Source organism: Diadema setosum, chromosome 3 (assembly GCF_964275005.1).
Source record: "Diadema setosum chromosome 3, eeDiaSeto1, whole genome shotgun sequence".
Taxonomy (NCBI): Eukaryota; Metazoa; Echinodermata; class Echinoidea; order Diadematoida; family Diadematidae; genus Diadema; species Diadema setosum.
This window is the reverse complement of record NC_092687.1, coordinates 8,678,090-8,701,239: the sequence shown is the minus strand read 5'-3', so window position 1 is coordinate 8,701,239 and position 23,150 is coordinate 8,678,090. Positions and strand designations below refer to the sequence as shown.

Here is a 23,150-nt window from a genome sequence, read left to right as displayed (position 1 = left end):
CACGAAGGTGGTACAAACGAAACCATGGTTTAAACCATGAACAATTGTATGGAGCGCCAAGTGTCACATGGCTTATTTCCTGACGAAATCATTCATTTTATCGACGAAATGATCATTTTGCAACGAAACGAAATGATAAATTCGTAACGAAATAAGCCATGCGACACTTGGCACTCCATACAAATTGTCCATGGTTTCAACCATTGTTTCAATAATGTACCACCTTCGTGAATTCGGGGCTCTGTGTATAACACGTTTTGAGCTATGCGTTTTAGCCTCCCCCTCCATTTTAAACATTCTCAACATTGAAAGGTTAATATCACGCATCTATCATAGGCTTCACAATTTATTGTGTTTATATTACATTTCAATATAATATGTAGAATGCAATGAACATTGCACATTCTTAGCAACTACAATGAGCATGAAACGAAAATACAGTTAGATTTTTACTGATAATCTTCGAAAACTGCAAGTCAATAAAGTGCCCTGGAAGCGGAGAATATATTTACAATCATTATTCAGAAAGACGATTTACTGAGTCAGGCGAGCATGTACTCAAAGCTATCAAAACTGTTACAAAACAACCAGATTACAATACTTTTATGACATGATGGTTATCGGATTTATCTACATACTACAAATCTATGACAAAAATCAGTAGAATACGAGTACGGAGCGAAAGAAAGATGCGTTTGTGGCAACCAACTACCAGTACAGTGCACGGCACATGCGATTAGTGTACTTTCCTCAGGTCGGTAGGCCTATATACCATACCTCACGATAAGACTTTGAATGATAGCTGCATTATGTCACAACACTGTGCTATCGCACATGAGGCACCGCTGGTAAAATATACATGTCACACTAAAAATGTGGCCCGTTTTATCAAATTCTCGCACAATACAGATCGTATTTCAGTTAAAGTTGATTTGATTTACGTTAAAATGAATATCCCCGTTCCACAGAGCCTTCTTGTCATCCGTCACTAAATCTTGCCGGTAGCAAAGTGTTTAACATCCGTGGAACTTACGAAAGAACACCAAAAAAAAAAAAAAAAAAAATCAAAAAAAAAAATCGACTTTTTGATGTTTTTTGATGCACTTTCCGAAAGACTGCAAACAACAAACAAACAAACAAACAAACAAACAACCGGTGTAACGATAGTGTATTCAGTACGTGTTCTTTGGTCGATCAAGTGTATCAAAATGAGGTTCAATTGGCTGTGATAACTGCTAGTGGATTATGACTGGCTATTTCTGTGTATAGTACCGAACAGAAACATTGACCTACAAACTTTATGAGCGACGACCTGCGACTATGTGACACACACAAACATAGACTGACTTCCGCATGAACCCAAACAGTTGCGCTTTGTCGTACACTGTAGCGCAGTGTGCATGTATTTCCATGTAAAATCTATCAAAGCAATACTCTTTTAAAATTCAATGGAACTCACACAATTTACGGACGAATCCACACAAAACAAATATAAACAAAGCAGAAAAACAAGTATTAACTAGAAATGTCGCTTTGGCGACTGGTATGCCTCCGCCATAATGCATGATTTTCCCAATAGGTGTAGATAGTACATGTGGACACTGTGTGATTACATTTTCACAAAATTGGCAAAATATTGGAATGACATGCACAAGTTTGTCACAAATGTGTTGAATGTTCACCCTCCTTGACGTAGGTTTAATTGGATGAATAGGAGAGCATGTATCTAGGGATTTAAGGACTTTAACTTGACTTTGACCCATTCATACATTTAGACATTGAGTAATTTTCAAGGTACAGGTGTGGAGAAAAAGTGCAATTTCTGAATTGAATAGTAAATTGTTACCATTTTCATCTAGCCCTTGACCCTAAAATTCATAAGATAATTACTTTCAGGTAGAACATGCATAATATGTACTAAGTTTCAAGGTAACTTGAGCCACTTCCGAGATATGGAGGAAAAAGTTAGTTTTGACCTTTTGACCTTTGAGGTAAAAAGAGAGAGAAAAAAATTTCCAGAGAATTTCTATTAGGTTACACACGCATACACCAAGTGTAAAAAAATAACCCTGCTGGCATTGCATAAATATGAGGGTAATAGTAAAATCTTTAAGTCTTGCACTTGACCTTTGACCCCTGACCATTGACCCCATGAACCCTACATTCTTTAGATAATCACTTCCAGTCAGTATTATGTATATACTATGTTCCATGAAGATACCTTGAACAATTTTCCAAGGTACGGAGAAAAAAAAGAAGTTTTAATATTTTTACTTGACCTTTTGACCTTTGACCTCATGACCCAAACTTTCACCAGAGAATCTTAATTGGGTAATACATGTATACACTAAGTTTCAAGAAAATCTCTTCAGGCATTCAATAGATATGGTGGAAATAGTGAAATTTTATGTATTTGACCCTGACCTTTTGACCTTTGACCTCATGACCCAAACTTTCACCAGAGAATCTTAATTGGGTAAAACATGTATACACTAAGGTTCAAGAAAATATCTTCAGGCATTCAATAGATATGGTGGAAATAGTGACATTTTATGTATTTGACCTTGACCTTTTGACCTTTGACCTTGAGCATGTGCACTCAAAAGTTGATAGGCACAACTTCACCCCCTAATACACACACATGCCAAGTTTCATTAGGATACCTCAACAGGTTTCGATAGTTACCTTGTCCACAAAATTCATTACAGACGGACGGACGGACGGACGGACGGACGGAAGGACGGACGGACGGACGGACGGAAGGACGGACGGACGGACAACCCGAAAACATAATGCCTCCGGCACCACTTCGTGGCGGAGGCATAAAAACGTGTCTAAACACCCATTAAGACATGCATATAAACATGTAAATCATATGTAGGCCTACGGCGCGAACGAATCGAAGAAAAAAAAAATCTTTTAAAAAACAAACAAACAAACAAACAAACAAACAAACAAACAAACAAAATCTCGACTCTCCCTAGAAGCGAATCCTGTATGGGTCAAGGTACTTTCTTCAGTCTCAATGACAACCACTTATGCAAAGTTTACTGTACTTTCCATTAAGGAAACATTAGCCAGTTCAGCGTTTGTTGAATTGAATTTCTACCCAGCTTTAAGTGTTACATTCACATCGGTTCACTGCTTACCTGGTACTTGATGGAAGAGACAAAGATAAAGCATATTTATGACTATTATACATTGTATCATTACTTTGAGAAATTCCGCCACGGCAGTGTGCCACATAGGGCAAATCCAGTTCAAATATAAGTTGGTATCATGAAAACAGTAAAATCTTACGAGTTCAACGTACTAGTGATTTGACTGAAATTTGATGAAAAATAAGGAGGTTACGACGTTTTGAAGTTTTGCTAATTTCTGCAAAACAGTTCATGTACAGCAGATATGAATATGGAAATGAATGAGCTTACAATGTCATAGCCTCATAATTTCCCATTGATCATGTACAAATGAATGACAAAAATTCAGTGTTTCTGTCAATGAAGTCTGAAGCATGTTATTCTTGATTGAATAACTTCAGAATAGTGATCAGTTAAAGAAACCAAGATTTGATCCTCGGGCATTTATGCGTTTGAATGAAAAACTGGAAGTTCCAAAAACTTTATGTACAAACTATAATGGCAAGTTGCGAGGGAATGACATGCTCACTTTGCCATTACATATTCATATTGACAGTTCAAAAACTGTTTCCTGAAAAATATGCGAAACTTCAAAATGTCATAACGTCATTATTTTTCACCCGATTTTGATCAAAATTTTACCATTGAACTCTTGCTTATCAGACTACCTTTATTATTTGGACGGGATTTCCCCTTTAAGGGACCTCCTTGGACATTCTTTGGGCTGTTCGCTCTGCGCTTTTGGAAATTAGCACCCAAAGTTTTAACAAGTTGGGGTTAGTTTTCTTTGTTGAATTATCACATCTTGCTCAATTTAACATAGAATTAATTAACTATATCTCAAAATTTGGCTATTCCTCTTTTTTTAAAGAAGCGGACTGGGGCACAGAGACTAGCAATCGATGGATACACTGCAGACATGTAAACTGATGAAGATATTTTTTTGTTCAACTTTCATTGATCTGACGGTTTTTTTCTTTTTTTGCGTACTTAGTTATTTCTCCTACACAATGCGTGATTTCTTTTTCATGTCAACACAAAACACAAATAGTACTGCAACAACGTCATTGATTATTGCAAATGGCATTACTTGGCAAATAGGAAAATAAGTACAGTAATTGATTATTTACCAGGAAGCTTTGAGAGTTGGTATGATGGACATTTTTATCAAACGTCAGCTACAATGATGTCACATATTCGCTTGTGACAGTCATCAATTTTCCGTGAAAATATTTGAAACTCTAAAAATAGAAAATGAAACCAACAACACTCATTCTATTTCCGATTATGATACATTTTCTATCATTACTTTCGTTTGATTTCACTTTCATCAAAGTCACCTTCACTTACATAGAATCGAACTTCGATGGAGGAAATTCCTACTTTAAGTCGTTATCTTCGCGAGGGTATAATTTTTGCGGATTCCTCGAATCACTGTTGGACCGCGAATTTACAACTAGATCTACGCGAAAATGTCGATATGCGCTATGCAGGGTACTCGTAATAGCGCAGGCCTACTTACGATAGCCTCGCAGTCAATTCGTGAAATCTGGAAATATAATGTCCGTGTCATCCTCATTCGCGAAAATATCTGTACGCGAAAATAGCGAGTGTTGTCCGTGCCCTGTCCAGCTGTTTATCATTCCGAGGTAACATTTTACTTGGAGATCAGAAAGCGGGATGAGGTCAGATCTGATCGCAAAGGTCATCAACACTCTCCGATGCCGGCAGTCCTTGGGTCTTCTCTCTCGATGGCGTCTTCGTCAACGACGGCGTCTTCGATGTCGAAGGTGTTCTGAAATGAAAAATAGATGAATGAATGATGAATGAATGAGTCAATCAATAAACACATGAATGGAGAAATGAATGAATTAATGAATTTATTGATAAATAAATGAATTGAGAAATGAATGAATGAATAAATGAAAGAATGAATGAATGAATGCATGCGTGAAAGAACGAATGAATGAATGAATACATTAATTGCTTGATAACCAAACAAATAAATACATGAATAGATATGAATAGAGAAGAGTACCAGACGCTTTGGCCCGAATTCTATGAATTATGCAAATTTTTTCCTGCGTAATTCACGTGCGTGACAGATCATGCACGGCACCATTGCGCGCTGATTTCGTGCTTGTGAAAAGTAAACCGATTTCGCGCTCTGTTTTAGTTCACTGATCATAGACGTAAACCAACGTAAACTCGGGCTTTGTGCATATTCGTTGTCCTGAGAAAAGCAGGGACCCTAATTTCTTCATGTAAATTTCTAAATTTCGGGGGGGGGGGGGTCTGAATGGCTCGAGGGGAAGTATGTTCAAAGGCCCATTTCAGTACTTGATGGGGGGTCCAAGGAATATGCAAGGTTGGTGGTGGAATATGGGGGTAAACTCGCCGGATACAGTATTCTTCGGGGTTCCCCCCCCCCCCCCATATCTGTTATTTTTCATTGTGGCAAAATGTTTCGTTTTTGGCGATGGTTGGATGGGGGGGGGGGGGGGGGGGAGGGGTGACACCTCGGCCCTATACCCTACGATGGAATGTGCAGTCAGAAGAAGGAACTTCAGAAGCGGATCTAGAGGGGGGGGGGGGGGGTGGGGGGGGGGTTGCAACCCCCCCCCCCCAAAAAAAAAAAAAAAAAAAAAAAAAAAATCCGGGGACCACTTTTTTTTTTTGATCTTATCTTTTTTTTTTAACTTGTAATTTTATTTTTTTCTATTTATGGCAATGACCTCTATACCAAAAATAGTGGTGTTTTAGATGCAAGAAAACGCCATTTTCACACACAGATTTTCAAAAGTTCTCCCTACTGTGGGAGGGGGGACACCCCCCTCCCACACCCTCCCCCCCCCCCCCTCGCTCCCTCCGCTCGCTCGGGCTCGGTCGCTACGCTCCCTCGCATACCGCCCCCAACCCCCTCCTTTATAAAAAGCTAGATCCGCCCCTGAACTTAGTGGTATGTGTGTGCGTTTTTCATAATCTTTATTCATTGACTTATACAGAACCACATTCACAAAACAAACCGGTAGTTTGAATCGAATCCACCCACGTGTGCGTTTCTGCGTGCCTCCTAATTGGAAGTCAATGGGCAACGCGACGTGACAAAAAACAAACAAACCAACAAAAAAACAAAAACAACTAGAAATGTCGCTACGGCGACTGATGCCTCCGCCATAATGCATGATTCTCCCAATAGGTGTATAGTACAATGTCTTGACAATGTGTGATGACAGTTTCACATAACTGGCAAAATATCAAAATAACAGGTTTGTCAGAAATATCTTGAATGTTCACTTTCCACGAACTGGGTTTGCTATAATTGTCTATTAAAGAGTACAGGTACACATATTTGGGGAATTGAAAATTTTTACTCGACTTCTGACCGACCTTATTATAAGTTTATGCATTGAGTATAATTTTCAAGGTATGAAGAAAGAGTGTAATTACAGTACAATTTTTTTTTCATTTAAACCTGACCTTTGACCCTTAACCTTTGACCTTTGACCTTCTGGCTGGAAATTTCCAAGAGAATCTCCATCAAGTAATACATGTACATATATTAAAAACTTTTAAAACTAATAATGCAATCATTGCATATACTAGTATACATGTATGAGGGAAATACAGTAGTAACATTTTGAGGAGTTGACCTTGACCTTTGAACCGCTGACTATTGACCCATGACCCCTAAATTCCCTAGATAATCCCTGCCAGTCAGTACATGCATATGTACCATGTTCCATGAAGATACATTGAACAATTTGTGAGAAAAGTGATATTGCAACATTTTCACCTAACCTTTGACCTTTTGACCTTTGACCTTATGACATGAAACTCTCTCTGGAGAATCCTTACGCAGTAGTACATGTCTACACTAAGTTTCAAGAAAATAACTGCGGGCATTGCATAGATATGGGGGAAATAGCAACATTTTTAGCATTTGACCTTGACCTTTTGACCTTTGACCTCTTGTCAATGTCACTAGAATCTACTCAACTAATTGTCCCATCATACATCATCCTTGGACCAAGTTTGGTGAAAGCTGCTTCATCCAGTTTTGAGTTATCACATAAACAGATAAATTTTAGGATTTGACCTTGATCTTTGACCTTTGACCTCTGTCCGATTTCACTGAAAAACTAATCAAGTAATTGTCCCATCATACATCATCATCCAACAAAGTTTGGTGAAATTTGCTCCATACAGTCTTGAGTTATCGCGTAAACGGATACAATTTCATGATTTGACCTTGACCTTTGACCTTTGACCTTCAGCCAATTTCACCCAAAATCTTATCAAATCGTTGCCCCATCATACTTCATACTTGGACCAAGTTTGGTAAAATTCCAGTAAATATTACTGAAGTTATCGCGTAAACGAAAGCGGACGGACGTACGGACGTACAGACGTACGGACGTACGTACGGACGGACGGACAACCCGAAAACATAATGCCTCCGGCACCACTTCGTGGCGGAGGCATAAAAACAAAAACACCGGCCACCACCACCACCACCACCAACAACAACAACAACAACAAATGAATAGATTCGCCAATTGTTGTTGTTGCTGTTTTGGTTTTAATGGCGTGTCATGTTTAGGGAGATTGTAGCCTTTTGCAAGCCTTCGTAACTTTGACGTGATATCGCATCCCAACCCGCGCAAATTGAGTACTATTGTACTATCGCTCGTTGCGGATGAAAGCCGTTACGGCAAGGCAAGGCGTGAACGTGAGCAGCATGTGGAGCGGGCTAGCACAATCTCTTTATGGGACCAATGGAGAAACTGTGAGGCCACTGATTCAAAAGACATGGAAAGCCAGTATAGACACCCAGCAATTCTAGCCGTTTCTGAGAAACATGCCGTAGAAAAACCTAGCCTTTGGTTAAGGCCATCTCGCTGTATCGGGCTAACCCACTCAGCTGGGCTGTCTTCACCATACGGCGAGAGGGCCTTGACGAAAGGCTAGCCAAAACCCTGCTTGTGAACATTTTAAATAGGAAGATGGATTTTCAATAGAAGGACTAATCCTGGTCTAAATAGGGATTCTGAACACGTTTTGTCACCCAGTTTACGGTCCAGTTCGTCCTATCTAAAGCCAAACCATCACCGTTATGTATGGGCAGTGAAGGTGAACTCGTTCGGCTTGATAAAGTCCTCAGTAGTGTACAGGAGCTATATACAGCTAATGAAATGATCATATATTATAAAGGTTGGTTGAAGCTTTAATTTGCTACGACGAATCACCTCGAAAAGATGCAGAACTACTTCATGGAAAACACAGTATCTGGCCTTTTTTACGAGTTAGGCTGTCTCAACAAATTCCTATCGCCGTGCTTAATTTCTTTAGCACCAGTGAAGAAGAGAAATAATACAGTCAGAAGACATAATTTAGCTCAGACGTGAGCCTAAAATATTCAAATACAGTCCGCCCTCGGATACTCATCCCTCGCTCATCCCGGCACGCTTCCAAGCAGTGAAGAAGAAAAACACTTCACGCACAACCAAACCTTCTACAAGATTCACGCCTTTAATCCCATATTTTCTGCAGAATCATGTTAAGAATTTCATGACATTTAGCGAAGGCTAGCATAAATTCCACTACAGTTGCCGTGCAGGGATATCTATGTAGCTACTACTACTGGGAAAGCAGCCTCTACTTATACTCATGTAAAAAAAAAAAAAAAAAAAAGTTCTCCCATATCCGACCAAATCGCTTATCCGGACGGGCGCCGGTTCCGACACGGCTGGATATACAGTGGCAAATTTTTTGACAGTTCAAAAATCTGGCACGGCATCTACGGCAATCACGGCCCGTCGCGTTTAACATCACGTCCCACCGCGTTGTCTCACGTCCATCCCGTCTAGTCAAAGATGGTCTGAAACGTAACTTCCGTGGCCGCCGGGAAAACGGCGTCTCCCATATCCGACCAAATCGCTTATCCGGACGGGCGCCGGTTCCGACACGGCTGGATATTGTTAGAGGTCGTACTTTAGGCCTATGCTACGTGTACACCATGTTCCCGGCAGCCCCGTTTACCCGAAACGTAGTGGTAGATGGGATATTCTTCTGTTTTCCCCCTCTACATATTCTAGTCTTGTCCGTGCCAGTCCTTGCTCCGGTGAATATGTGGCTAGGCTATATTATGAGGTCGGTCTTATGGCGTCTGACAAACCTAGACTACATGATATTTTCCGTCACATTCCACTATGGACCGCCCCAAGTTTTGTTTCGGTCCTGTAACAAAGTCCTGTCACGTTTTTTATTTTTTGTTTTGTTTTTTGTTTTTGTTCTTTTGTGTTTTTTTATCCCGTATTAGTACGGCCAACGAGGTTTCTCTTTAGCACCGGGACTACAGTGGCAAATTTTTTGACAGTTCAAAAATCTGGCACGGCATCTACGGCAATCACGGCCCGTCGCGTTTAACATCACGTCCCACCGCGTTGTCTCACGTCCATCCCGTCTAGTGAAAGGTGGTCTGAAACGTAACTTCCGTGGCCGCCGGGAAAACGGCGTAAACGCAGCATAAGGAGTTACCGAAAGACAAAAATGGTAATACGGGCTGTTGAGCAAATTCTGCAAGTAAAGTCCAGGTAAATGCTAGTACGGTTTTACCTCTTTCATTTCTTTTGAAGCCGGCTACATTTTCTACAGAAGGGGTGTAAATTGAAAATTACAAATATCTACTCGATTAAAGATGGCTTTGCTGAAGCGCATTATCATGTTGTTGCAGCAAATGCAGTATTCTAAAAGATTACTGTCAAAAGCTGTAAAAATTGAGGGAAATTGGACACTTCGTTAAGCAGTTTTTGATTTGTTCTAAGTTTTGGTCGATTTCATGTGTCTTTTCTGTTTGAATTCATTGACAATGACAAGAATTTTTCTTTTAAATTGACTTCTACAACAATGTCCAATGTTATATGATTATGGTAACCTATAATCATAAAACTGACTGAAGTTGCATGATTTTTTTTTTCTTTTTTCCAGTAGACGAGAAATTACTACATACATTTCACTGGACAAAATATCACCAGATTCAGGATGATTTAATCACTTAGAATAATTAGACATAAAGAGATATTAACGACCTTTAGATGTCTTCCACCCGGACGTTTAGAGGAAAAAAAAAAATCATCATACATCATATTCCACCTCGCGTAAATTGTTGAAGACTATAGCTCGTTGCGGTGGATATCAGTTAAGGTTATAGGCAAGGGGTTAACCCTAATCAGGCCGGGCTTTTTTGGCTATGCTAAAACCAGAGGGGCGGCGATTTCCGCCCCCCCCCCCCTCCCGAGATCTCGGCCATCGGTGGTGCGATGGCAACAAAATTTGGCATGCATGACACCCACGTCATAATCTACAAGATTGTGTCATAAGATTTTTTTAAACAATCAATTTCTAATTTTAATCAATTAATTATGTAAACTAAGCTCAAGATCACATTTTAGCCTAATTAAAAGCATTGAGAGTCTACTTTTTGGTCTGTAAATCTGCTTTAGCATATTCAACAATATTGTACATCACAAAATTTCCAAAACTCATTTCAATTCTTATGTATTTCATTGTTTTTCAACTTTTGTTTTTTTCTATGTTTTTTTATTGGAAATTGTCACTGACCACTTTTCTACCACAATTAGCATAAAATTAATCAATGAAAGAGATTAACTGTAAAAATAATGAGGTTTTTATGACTTTCATGACAGAGCACTGTTTGCCATAGGAAATGTACACAAAAATCACAAAATTGGGGGGGGGGGGGGGGGAATTCTGCCCCCCCCCCCCCCCCCAATGTGGTCTGAAACGTGACTGCCGTAGCCGCCGGGAAAATGACGTAAAAGCAGCATATAAATTATGGAGTTACCAGAAGACAACAATGGTAATATTGGCAGTTGAGCAAATTCTACAAACAAAGTCCAGAAAAATGCTAGTAATGTTTCACCTTTTTCGTGTCAGATACATTTTCTACAGAAGGGTTGTAAGTTGAAAATTGCAAATCTCTACTTAGTGACAGATGGCTTTGCCGAAGCGTATTACTGTAATACATATTGTTGCAGCGAGTGCAGAATTCTCAAAGATCATTACCAAAAGCTGTAAAAGTTTGAGGGAAATCGGACTCTTTGTTGAACAGTTTTCGATTTGTTCAAGTTTTTGGTCGATTTCATGTGTCATTTCGGTTGGAATTTATGGAAATGAATTTTTCTTTTAAATTGACTTCTACAACAATGTCCAATGTTATATGATGATGGCAACCTATAAACATGAACCTGCACAACAGAACTGACTTAAGTTGCACGATTTTTTATGCCTCCGCCAACGAAGTGGCCGGAGGCATTATGTTTTCGGGTCGTCCGTCCGTCCGTACGTCCGTCCGTACGTACGTCCGTTCCGTTTTGTTTTTGTCAATATCTCAAGAACCATGTGGTGGTTTTACATCAAACTTGGTATGAGGGTATATCCTGGGGGAATAATACTAGTACTTTTTTTTTTGGATTTTAGGGTCACGGGGTCAAAGGTCAAAGGTCACAGGTTATTTTGTTAAAAAAATGGTTGAAAATTTGTTTTTCTCCATATCTCGCAAATGGTTCAAGGTATCTTCATGGAACTTAGTATATATGCTTGTTCCAATGGGCAGTGATTATCTAGGGAAGTTGGGGGTCATGGTTCAAAGGTCAGGGGGTCAAAGGTCAAGGTCAACTCCTCAAAATATCACTACTTTCCTTATATTTATGCAATGCCTGAAGGTTTTTTTTTTTTTAACTTGATGTATGCATGTATTACCCAATATATATTCTGTGGGAAGTTTCTTGCCAAAAGGTCAAAGGTCAAGTGAAAGTGCTGAATTGCACTTTTTCCTCCATTCTCAAAAGTAACTCAAGGTATCAGCATGAAACTTACATATTTATGCGTGTTCAACCTAACAGTGATTCTCTTTGGAACTGTGAGGTCAAAGGTCAAAGGCCAGGTTTAGATAATGCTATTTTCCCATTTGATACTGAAATTATACTTTTTCTCAATACCTTGAAAATTACTCAATACATAAACTTATAAAAGGGTCAAAAGTCAAGTAAAAATCATCAGTTCCCCAAATACCTGCACTCTGACATTTTAATCATTCATCCAATTGAACCTAGTTCTAGGAAAGTGAACATTCAGCGTATTTGTGGCAAACCTGTCATTTTAATATTTTGCCAATTGTGTGAAACTGTCATCACACATTGTCAAGACATTGTACTATAGACCTATTAGGAGAACCATGCATTATGGCGGAGGCATATCAGTAGCCGTAGCGATATATCTAGTTTTCTTCTTTTTTTCCAGTAGACGAGAAATGAATATATACATTTCACTGGACAAAATATGCCAAGAATCAGGACGACTTCTGTAATCACATAGAATAATTAGACATACAGATATGAACGAGCTTTAGATGTTCGCCACCCGGTCGTTCAGAGGAAATAAAAAAAAAGAAAAAAGAAAAACAACAACAAAACACACGTTCTCAGCATACGCAGAATCGCTTATCAAAATCGATCTATTGTCATCTCGTGTCGCTTGAGCTTTCACTACGCGTTCTGAGCCATTTTTGCGTCTGCTCAATTTACGACGCAAAGGGCTACTCATGCACTGATCAAAGGGGAGGGAGGGCGGCGTTTTATTTATTTACTTTTTTTGTTACAGGTCTCGTCCTCGCGCAATCTAAAGCTACAATACTTTGCAACAGGGCGCAGGGAGAGAGGAGAACCTCCAACGGCCATCAGAGGAGCGATTGCGACGAAATTTGTTATGCGTGACACTCACGTCAAAATCTACCAGATTGTGTCATAAGATTTTTTGAAACAATCAATTATTAATTTTTCTTCGTTTTTTATTGGAAATTGTCCCTGACAACTTTTCTACCATAATTACCATAAAACTAATCAATAAAAGTGATTAATTGTACAAAAATAATCAGGTTTTCATGACTTTCATAACAGAGCACTGTTTTCCATAGGAAATGTACACAAAATCACAAAATTGTGCCTGTTTTGGGGTGACATGCCATTACAAATATGGGCATGGCTTTGAAAAAGTATGCGCGGACGTTGCAAATTTGGTCTCAAAAGTTGCGCGAGACTTGAACAAAGAAAGTCAAGAAGCCTCGCAATGAGGCCTTCTTGCGTTACAGAATTATAGCGCGAAACGTCGAGGGGGGGGGGCAGAATCTCCCCCCCACCGCCCCTTTAGGGTTAAAGAGATGGTGCATTTTTGGTTGAGATGGAGCGTCAGGTTTCCAACTTTTTGAGGGAGAAAATGGAGAAACTCTTTATGAAATATGAAAGATCATACAATTCTAGAGGAATTCAAAGTTTATTTGATGAAAATTGGTTTTGAAATGACTGAGATATCCCAAACAAAATGTTCATAACAAAAGGTGGGACCCATCTTTTATTAGGACCATTTTGTTTTACTCTGTTTTTGGATATTGCAGCCATTTCAAAACCGATTTTCATCAAGGAAACTTTGAATTACTCTAAGAACTACATTGCTCTTTAATATTTTTAAGTGGTTTCATTATCATCTGGCTTAAAAATTAAAAGCTCAATCCCAATCCCAACCAAAACTATGAAATCCCTTTAAAGACAAGTTAACCCAAATATATCTGTGTGGGTTTTGTGAATAATGATAATAATTGACAGTGATTATAGCACATAACACATAGTGCATAATGTCCCTATGCAAGATTATGCAAATTCATGCAATTCCAATTACAGTGATGGTAGCGAGCTTCATGTCTGCTTACACCGTAAACAAATGCGTTTTCAAAGCAGACTTGAATGAATTTATATCAATGATTTGTCTTAAATTCTGGGGTAGATTAATGAATGAAGCATCATAGAACACATCAGCGAAAAGTTTGAGAAAATCAGACAATCTATCCTAAAGTTACAAATTTCTTAAGTTTCTGTGCAGTAACTGCTGGATGAGAAGACTACTAACAGTTTCACAAAAACTTCATTTTCCTTTGAAAAATAGTATTACTCATTCCCTCGATTTGTTACAGATGTACATGTACATGTACATGTATAAATGTAGACTTAAGTTAAGGGTAAGATTATTTCCCCTGCATCCTGTCAGAGGCAAGTGAAGTGCTCTTCATCAGCAAAAGTCTGATGAAAATCACATAATCTGTTTAAAAAAGTCATGAGTTGTCAATGTAAGAAGACTTCAACAGTTTTTGGATGATATCACTGCAGTATAACTGTATAAAGAAAATATAAATAGGAGTCCTCCAAATCACACTTCTTTTTTGGTACTGAATAAAAAGTACAAATTTCCTCAACTGTTTACTGACACATGATACAGGGTAAACCTGTTTCCCTGCTTCCTGAAAGAGGTAAGTGCTCTTTCATTTGATTATTCTATTCATTTCTCAGTTTTGTTGCAGTGATATCGCTCCATTCACTCAATCCACACATATATTTGGGTGAAGTTTTCCTGCAAAAACACCAAAATGAGATCAAATGAAACTAAAAAGGAAAAGAAAAACAAAAGATAATGAAGAAGACGAAACTAAAGCCATAAATTAGAAAACAAAGACGAAGTGGAAGAAAAATCAAAAGTGAACAAAGAAGAGGGGGGGGGGGGCGGTGTTGAAGATGGAGGGCACTTCAATGTTTGATGCTTTTCTTAAAGGGAAGATAAACCCCAAGAACAATGTGGATTGAGTGAAAGCAGCAACATAGTAGAACACATCAGTGAAAGTTTGAAGAAAATCGGACAATCGATGCAAAAGTTATGAATTTTTTAAGTTTTGGTGTTGGAACCGCTGGATGAGGAGACTACTAGAGGTTATGACGTATGAGTGGACTACAATATCAAGAAAATACAAAGAAAATACTACAAATATCCATTTTTCATGAAAATTACAAATTCCATCAACTTGATATTGACATATGTTAAGGGTAGCAATTATTCCCCCTGCTTTCTGAAAGCGGTTGGTCCACTGCTCTATAATTCTAGAAAAGTGATTTTTTGTTGAATATCCTTTATATTTTCTTTGTATTGTTGTCCACTCATACGTCATATCCTCTAGTAGTCTCCTCATCCAGCGGTTCCAACACCAAAATTTTAAAAATTCATAACTTTTGCATCGATTGTCCGATTTTTCTCAAACTTTCACTGATGTGTTCTACTAATGTTGCTGCTTTCACTCAATCCACATTGCTCTTTGGGTTTACCTTCCCTTTAACTATGCTGTGCTATATGAAATTTTTACGAAGGTGGGAACCTCGTTCGCAACTCCCAGTGAGATCGGTGTGGTGAAACACTCTTGATCTTCCCGACTCACCCGCCAGATGATACTTTGGGAATAGCAGGTTTTCCCCCCGAGGCTGATTTCTTCATCTGAGGTACTCTTCTCCTTCTTCTGCATAGAGAAAAAAAAACAGTTACGGACTCCTACTGGGCTACACGCTGTGAGTTTACCCACAAAGTTCTGAAAGCCATATTCATGTACTTTCTACCGCTTGCTGTTGTTGTTGTTTTTGTTGCTGTTTTATCATACACTGTTAATGTGTCACAATGTTTCATGAGAGCCTTTGGTTGATCTTGTGATTATTTCATTGTTTCAGTTGCATTCAAAGAAAAGGGAAAAGCAAACTAAGCCTATCCTGGCAAAATTAATAATGGAAGATAATGGTTGGCAAATGAGTGCTTTGATATTTAAAGGGATCGTACAGTTTTGGTTGAAACCTAATTTCTGGTTTCTAACATTTTTGGTGAGATAATGAGAAACCTCTTATGAAATATGAAAGAGCATGAAATTCTATGAGGAATTCAACGTTTATTTGATGAAAATTGGTTTTGAAATGGCTGAGATATAAAAAAAAGAGCGATTCTGATAAAGTGTGGGACCCACACTTTATTACGATCTCTTTGTTTTACTTTGTTTTTGGATGTTTCAGTCATTCCAAACCTGATTTTCATCAAATAAACTTTGAATTCCTCGTAAAATGGTGTGCTCTGTACTATATCATAAGTTTTTTCTTGGTATCTCGCAAAAAGTTAGAAGCCCAATTCTCACCTCCAACAATACTGTACCATCCTTGTAAACACACACTTGCTAAACAGTCCACCACATACATGTATCTATCATTTCATTACATAGAAATGAAGAGTTGATTGCAAAACGAATTACCCGTTCCTTCCGCAATTCTCTGAGTGCCTTTAATGCCCCTAAACGAGATTCTTTTCGCCCATCGACATAGAGGCACACAGGTTGGTAATCCAGCTGTGTGAAGGCAGTCAAGCGCTTCATTGTGTCCCCCTTTCTACGGTCAACTACATGTACCCATGAACAATGGAAATATTGATCGGGTGCGAGGTATGAATAGAAACCTGCTTCAGTGGCCTAAATTCATGTTTCTTTGTGTTAAAATGCTGAGAAAAGTGGGTTTGATAAAATATCAGAGTTTATTCTATCAGGATTTGTTCTCCTGCTGTCTAAAAAAAGGGGGTTTTACAGTATTTCCTGATTTAGTTTTTTGCTTGTTCTGCTGTAAACTCGTACGAACATACACCATAATGATCAAGGCTGATATCAGTTAGAAATGCAGGTTCGCTGACCCCAGTCACCTCATTCAGGTACCTGGTTTTGTATAATAATATGACTTTATATTGCACAAAATCCACTGTGTAAAATGACCTCAACCAAGCAGCTCATTTCCCCCTCCCATCCCCCCCCCACATTATTATACATCCATGCTGAAAACTTCCCAATTTCCTAATACATGTAATAGAAGTCTTTTGTTTACGTCATCAGCTTGCAGCTATGCTTATGTAAACCTGTAATATGTGCAACTTGAACTCGCAAGTTCATTGACCCTATTTTCAAAAAGATTAAAAAATCCTTCAAAAATCTATAACAATTCCCGGATCACTACCAAAATTGAATCATCTTTTCTTTGTGTCACTGTCAAGTTTTCCTGCAAGTTTCGTTCAATCTGTTCACTAACAACTTTTTGAGCTTTTTTGCAAACAGACAAATCAACGGCGACAATCACGTAACCTCTTCCTCCTTTGGTGGAGGTAAAAATAGAAAGTTAGGAGTAGGGGAGAGGAGAGTACTTGCCTTGGGTTGTTGGACGATTCCTGATGAGGCTCTTCATCAAAAAGGTCTGATTCTTCCGGCTCAACCCTGCTCGAGGTAGCCTCACACTTCTTCTGCCGCTTTCTACTCACAGCATCTTTCTGCCAATGAAAACAAGTTTTTGTTTTGCCACTTGCATAAAATAACACAAGGTGATTGGAGAATTTCTACCCTGTGAAAAACATATAACTTGACAGAAAGGTGTGAAACAAACAAAACCAGACAGTTGATACAAAAAAAGTGACAAACAATGCTAGAAAAATACATAAAAACTAACTGCTATTTTTGACCCTCTACTGTCTTGGGTCAAGCAATTGTGCTGTCTTTTTTTTGAATATTCCTTCATTTGTTTGTTTTACTGTATAAGCAATATATTTCTGAAGCATAATCTTTTGCACATTTCACCTTGGGACACAAGTTTTACACTGTTGCATTTGGGATTGGGAACCACAGGCACGATTAAGAGAAAAAGTAATGTTCCTCTTCCTGAGATAATTTGCCTTTGAGACTATTCGTTACATTAACATTATGGGAGATAACATTTCCTAACTTCATTACCAACAACACTTTGTGATGTCATAGTAGGTCAGTGGTTAACTATCTGGAAAGAAATAAGGAGAATTCCACAAACTGTTATCTTTTTATGATAAAATGCAGCCATTTGACTTGATACTGACGTGTTATGTTTTAAAGGGAAATATCGCTAACCCTTCCTTCTAAAAGAAGCAAGCAACATGCTCTATCATTATGCCAGAAAAATGACTAGAAATTTATCGCGACTGATGCCTCCGCAATAATGCATGATTCTCCTAATATGTGTATAGTACAATGTCTTCACAATGTGTGATGACATTTTCACATAACTGGCAAAATACTGAAATGACAGGTTTGTCAGAAATATCTTGAATGTTCACTTTCCTTGAAATGGGTTTGCTATAATTGTCTAAGAGTGCAGGTACACATATTTGGGGAATTGAGGATTTTTACTTGACTTCTGACCGACCCTTTTATAAGTTTATGCACTGAGTAATTCTCAAGGTATGAAGAAAGAGTGTAATTACATAAAAACAGTACAAAAAATATATATATTTTTTTTGCATTTAAACCTGGCCTTTGACCCTTAACCTTTGACCTTCTGGCAGGAAATTTCCCAGAGAATCTCCATTAGGTAATACATATATATATATATTAAGTTTTAAAACTAATAATGCAAGCATTGCATTTACTAGTATATGAGGGAAATAGTAAAATTTTGAGAAGTTGACCTTGACCTTTGACCCCAGACTATTGACCCATGACCCCTAAATTCCCTAGATAATCCCTGCCAGTCAGTACATGCGTATGTACCAAGTTCCATGAGAATACATTAAACCATCTGCGAGAAAAGTGAAATTGTAACATTTTCACCTAATTTTTGACCGTTTGACATTTGAACTTATGACATGTCTACACTAAGTTTCAAGAAAATATCCTCGGGCAACGCATAGATGTGGGGGAAATAGCAACATTTTTAGCATTTGACCTTGACCTTTTGACCTTTGACCTCTTGCTAATGTCACTAAAATCTACTCAACTAATTGCCCCATCATACATCATCCTTGGACCAAGTTTGGTGAAAGCTGCTTCATCCAGTTTTGAATCATCACGTAAACATATAAATTTTAGGATTTGACCTTGATCTTTGACCTTTGACCTCCGTCCGATTTCACTAACACACTACTCAAGTAATTGTCCCATCATACTCGCACAAAGTTTGGTGAAATTTGCTCAGTCCAGTCTTGAGTCATCGCGTAAACAAATACAATTTCATGATTTGACCTTGACCTTTGGCCGATTTCACCCAAAATCTAATCAAGTAATTGCTCCAACATACTTTAATTTCTTCATATTGTTATCTTACTGTCACATCACTATTTGTTGAGTCTTCTTATCCAATGATGGTGGCACACTGATTTATAATTTTTTTTTTTTTTTTTAATTCATGTTTTAAACAATTGTCCAATTTTTATCACCTCTCACTGATGTGTTGCGTATTTCGGCAAACACTCAATCCACATATTTGGATTTCATTCCCCTTCAAAACTTCATTAAAGAAAAAAACAAACAAAAACTTTTGAACAGGTGGTCTGATAGTCCTCAACCTTCCCTGATGTTTACCACTAATACACCTGCAATCGCTGATTCCACACTTATATTAGGGGTGAATTTCCGCTTTTAATTTAAATTTTGCTGAATCAGACAATCCACGTAACTAGGGAAACCTTTCCCCTATTACGGTTCTGGCCATGCAGATATTAGCTCACCTCTCGTTCTTCATCCGTGTCTGCAGCATCGTCGTCATTGTCCCCGTCCACCTCCATCTCCTCCTCCGCCTCACCTTGCGGATTGACCGTGTCAGGGGATTGATTTGACCTCTGACCTTGGCCGTCATCATCCTCTGCCTCGATCTGTCGGTTACCTGACGGTCAAGACAGGAAATGGATGAAGAAACTGGACAAGAAGTGGTGTAAAATCTCCATCAACCATGGACCTTCGCAATGACCTTTGGAGATGAGCAGGTGTGTTCTTTAATCCTAAAACAGACTGGAATGGTTCTGGAAGGCCCTCGTCCTACCCTCCCTTTCAAACTTTGTGCCCCTGCATCAGAATGCCTCCAGTTTTCATATTCACCTTTTGTGATCTTTTTAACCTAATGTTTTCCACTCATCAGATACTATAAATGAAAAACAACATACATGTATATTCCTGTTTTTGTAACCTTTGTCAGTTTAGATTCTTTGACACATTAAGGTTTTTTTTTTTCATCTGAAATAGTTAAGCTTTTTAATGGAATAAATTAATCAAATTTAAGAAAAGTTTTACATCACAGCAGCATGACACATTCAATGGGATCCAACACAACTGAAGTCCAGATGCATTGTTTTGAAAAATTACAGTACAATTGCACAGAGCTTGTATGATGACATGCGTTGTTCTGCCATATTACAATACAGCTGTAAAGAGCATGCATTACGACATACCTTGTGTTTGCCAAATTATGCATATACAGTATGCCAAGTTAAAGTATGCTGGAAAGACAACACATCTCTACTTTGACATATTTAAACAACAAAAAAATAGCTTTATTACATGATTTCACCATGTAAAGAAGAAGAATGTTGTCCACTGCTTAAAGACAACATATCTTTGAAATTGATTCAACTGTAGAGAAACAGGGAACACATTAAAACTAATATTTAAAGTCTTGGACATCTCGGAAATGCCACAACAGACATATTACATTTTTTTTTTTTTGCCAAATCAATTCTGCATATCTGTTGGGGTCAATCCTTCTGATCAATCCATAGTTAAAAGCGCTTGGGCAAAACCCGACTCTCTTACCTTTTTGTTTCAGCTCTCTGATTTTGGCTTTCTTCTCATTCAAAATGGTTGCAAACTGCAGAAAAAGATCAGCGAGCAGACATATTCACATGACACTTCCTGGAAAGCCCTTCAGCAAGTACCATTCCAAGGAAATGGATAAAAGCCAATTTGATGACTACTTAATTGAAGACCTGAATATAAGAAAGACCCAAGTCCAATTTTCGGCCAAATTCAGTTTGACATGGGAAATTGTAGCTTATGCATGGACTCATCTTGTGTATAAATGATATTAAAATCCTAATTACCGCCGGAAGTGCCTGAAATGCATGAGCGAAATCTTATACGAATGTAAGAATGACCCAAGTCTAGGACTTGGGTCATTTTTACATTCATATTATAGCGCCCTCTCTCAGCGCTTCTCTCATCTAATATTGCAGCCTATCCTGTATATGATTCAAAGAACGACCCAAGTCCATATGATTCAAAGAACGACCCAAGTCCATCACACAAAATGGCCTCTCCACTATTAATGTAAATGTTAATTGTCATGATAATATCTGTTCTAATTTGTATACAATGTTGCCTTCCCATCACAGTTAGATATGAAGTCTTTTTAAGTTTACTCGAAATGGCCTTCCATGGACTTGGGTCGTTCTTATATTCAGATACTCAATTGTTGTCCACAGAAAGGGTAGTGTTTTTGTGTTTTTTTTAACTAACTTGTTTTTTTTTTATTATTATTATTATCACCTATTTCATTTGCATTCTCATTTCACATACCATTTTTCTTTTCTATCCTAAGACGTTTTGCTCTGATGCATTGAAGTCAACTTTGTCCAACTGATGTGATCCATGTTTCAGCTTGTACCCCTGGGAGATATTCCACTGACAAATCTGATTCCATGAACCCCCCACAGACACAAGAGAGGGCTTGAGAAGTTAAAGGGAAGGTAAACCCAAAGAGCAATGTGGATTGAGTGAAAGCAGCAACATTAGTAGAACACATCAGTGAAAGTTTGAGAAAAATCGGACAATCGATGCAAAAGTTATGAATTTTTAAAGTTTTGGTGTTGGAACCGCTGGATGAGGAGACTACTAGAGGATATGACGTATGAGTGGACAACAATACAAAGAAAATATAAAGGATATTCAACAAAAATTCACTTTTCTAGAATTATGAAAGAGCAGTGGACCAACCGCTTTCAGAAAGCAGGGGGAATAATTGCTACCCTTAACATATGTCAATATCAAGTTGATGGAATTTGTAATTTTCATGAAAAATGGATTTTTGTAGTATTTTCTTTATATTTTCTTGATATTGTAGTCCACTCATACGTCGTAACCTCTAGTAGTCTCCTCATCCAGCAGTTCCAACACCAAAACTTTAAAAATTCATAACTTTTGCATCGATTGTCCGATTTTCTTCAAACTTTCACTGATGTGTTCTACTAATGTTGCTGCTTTCACTCAATCCACATTGTTCTTGGGGTTTATCTTCCCTTTAAGACTTGTCAACAAAGCATCCTTGGAGAAACCGTTTGAAGCTTTTTGCACAACTCCTGACAACATCTTGAGGGCATAATTATACCTATGGCTTGTGATACATCATTTACTTTGCAAGTATAATTTTTTCGCAAAAACGGGACTTGGAAGACAATTTCACAAAAGGTTGAATTCGTGGTCAGGAACCACACTGAAGGAATAAGAAAGCAGTAGCATTCCTTCTTATGACGAGAAGCAATTTTAGGCCTTGGGGAAGATATACATCATATTTTGTGCGATAAGAGGCAATGTTTTTGAGATGTGTTAATTACTAAAATATCTGACAACTCTCAAAACTCCCCAAAACAGAATCACTTCAAAATTTACAGGGTATATTTTTAAAGGGTAAATTTTTTTAACTACGCTGCTCCTGACTTTTCACTTTAACCCTATTCTAACTGGGCTATTTGAGACCAAGTTTTTACTGGGGGGGGGGGGGGGGTCAATTTATCCCCCCTTCAGATCTCGGTCGCCGATCGCGCGATCGCCGCAAAATTTTGCCTGAACATAGAGCCGGATGTCAACTACAAGATCTTATGGTCATACAATAAAAAAATTTGATTTTGTATTTTTTAATAAATTAATTATGCAAATTTACGTATGAAATCATATTTTCACCTATAACTCCATTAAAAAGATTGAAGGATTGCTGAATTTTTGTGTCAGAGTTCCTCAAGACACATCAAACAATTTTCTTGTAAAAAATAGCGTAATCAAATTCAGTTTCTTTTGTTTTTTATTGTTTTCTTAATTTCTTATGTATTTTATTGTTTTTTCGACCTTTTGTTTTCTATTGTTGTTTTGCCAAAATTTGTTGCAGGCACTTTTTCAAGCTTATCTATATCAGAATTGAGTAATTTCAATGGTTAAAAGTTGAAATAATCTAATTGATATCAATTAAATAAAAAAACACAATTTGCATTGGATTTGCACACAAAATCATGAATTTGAGCCATTTTCGCGTTGACATG

At 38.1% G+C, this 23,150-nt stretch overlaps 1 protein-coding gene across 2 annotated transcripts in view; it reads right to left on the bottom strand.

Annotated features, from left to right (window-relative positions):
• Positions 1–3,770: 3,770 nt before the first annotated feature.
• Positions 3,771–23,150, bottom strand: part of LOC140247001 (uncharacterized) — a 30,392-nt gene continuing 11,012 nt past the window's right edge. For both annotated transcript variants that reach the window (XM_072326307.1, XM_072326306.1), the window contains exons 7-11: positions 20,656–20,710; positions 19,578–19,732; positions 17,257–17,375; positions 15,475–15,552; positions 3,771–4,935 (exon numbers count right to left, since the gene is read on the bottom strand). In XM_072326307.1, coding sequence (XP_072182408.1) covers positions 4,827–4,935; positions 15,475–15,552; positions 17,257–17,375; positions 19,578–19,732; positions 20,656–20,710 — 516 coding nt within the window. In that variant the 3' untranslated portion in view covers positions 3,771–4,826. The remainder of the gene's footprint in view (positions 4,936–15,474; positions 15,553–17,256; positions 17,376–19,577; positions 19,733–20,655; positions 20,711–23,150) is intronic.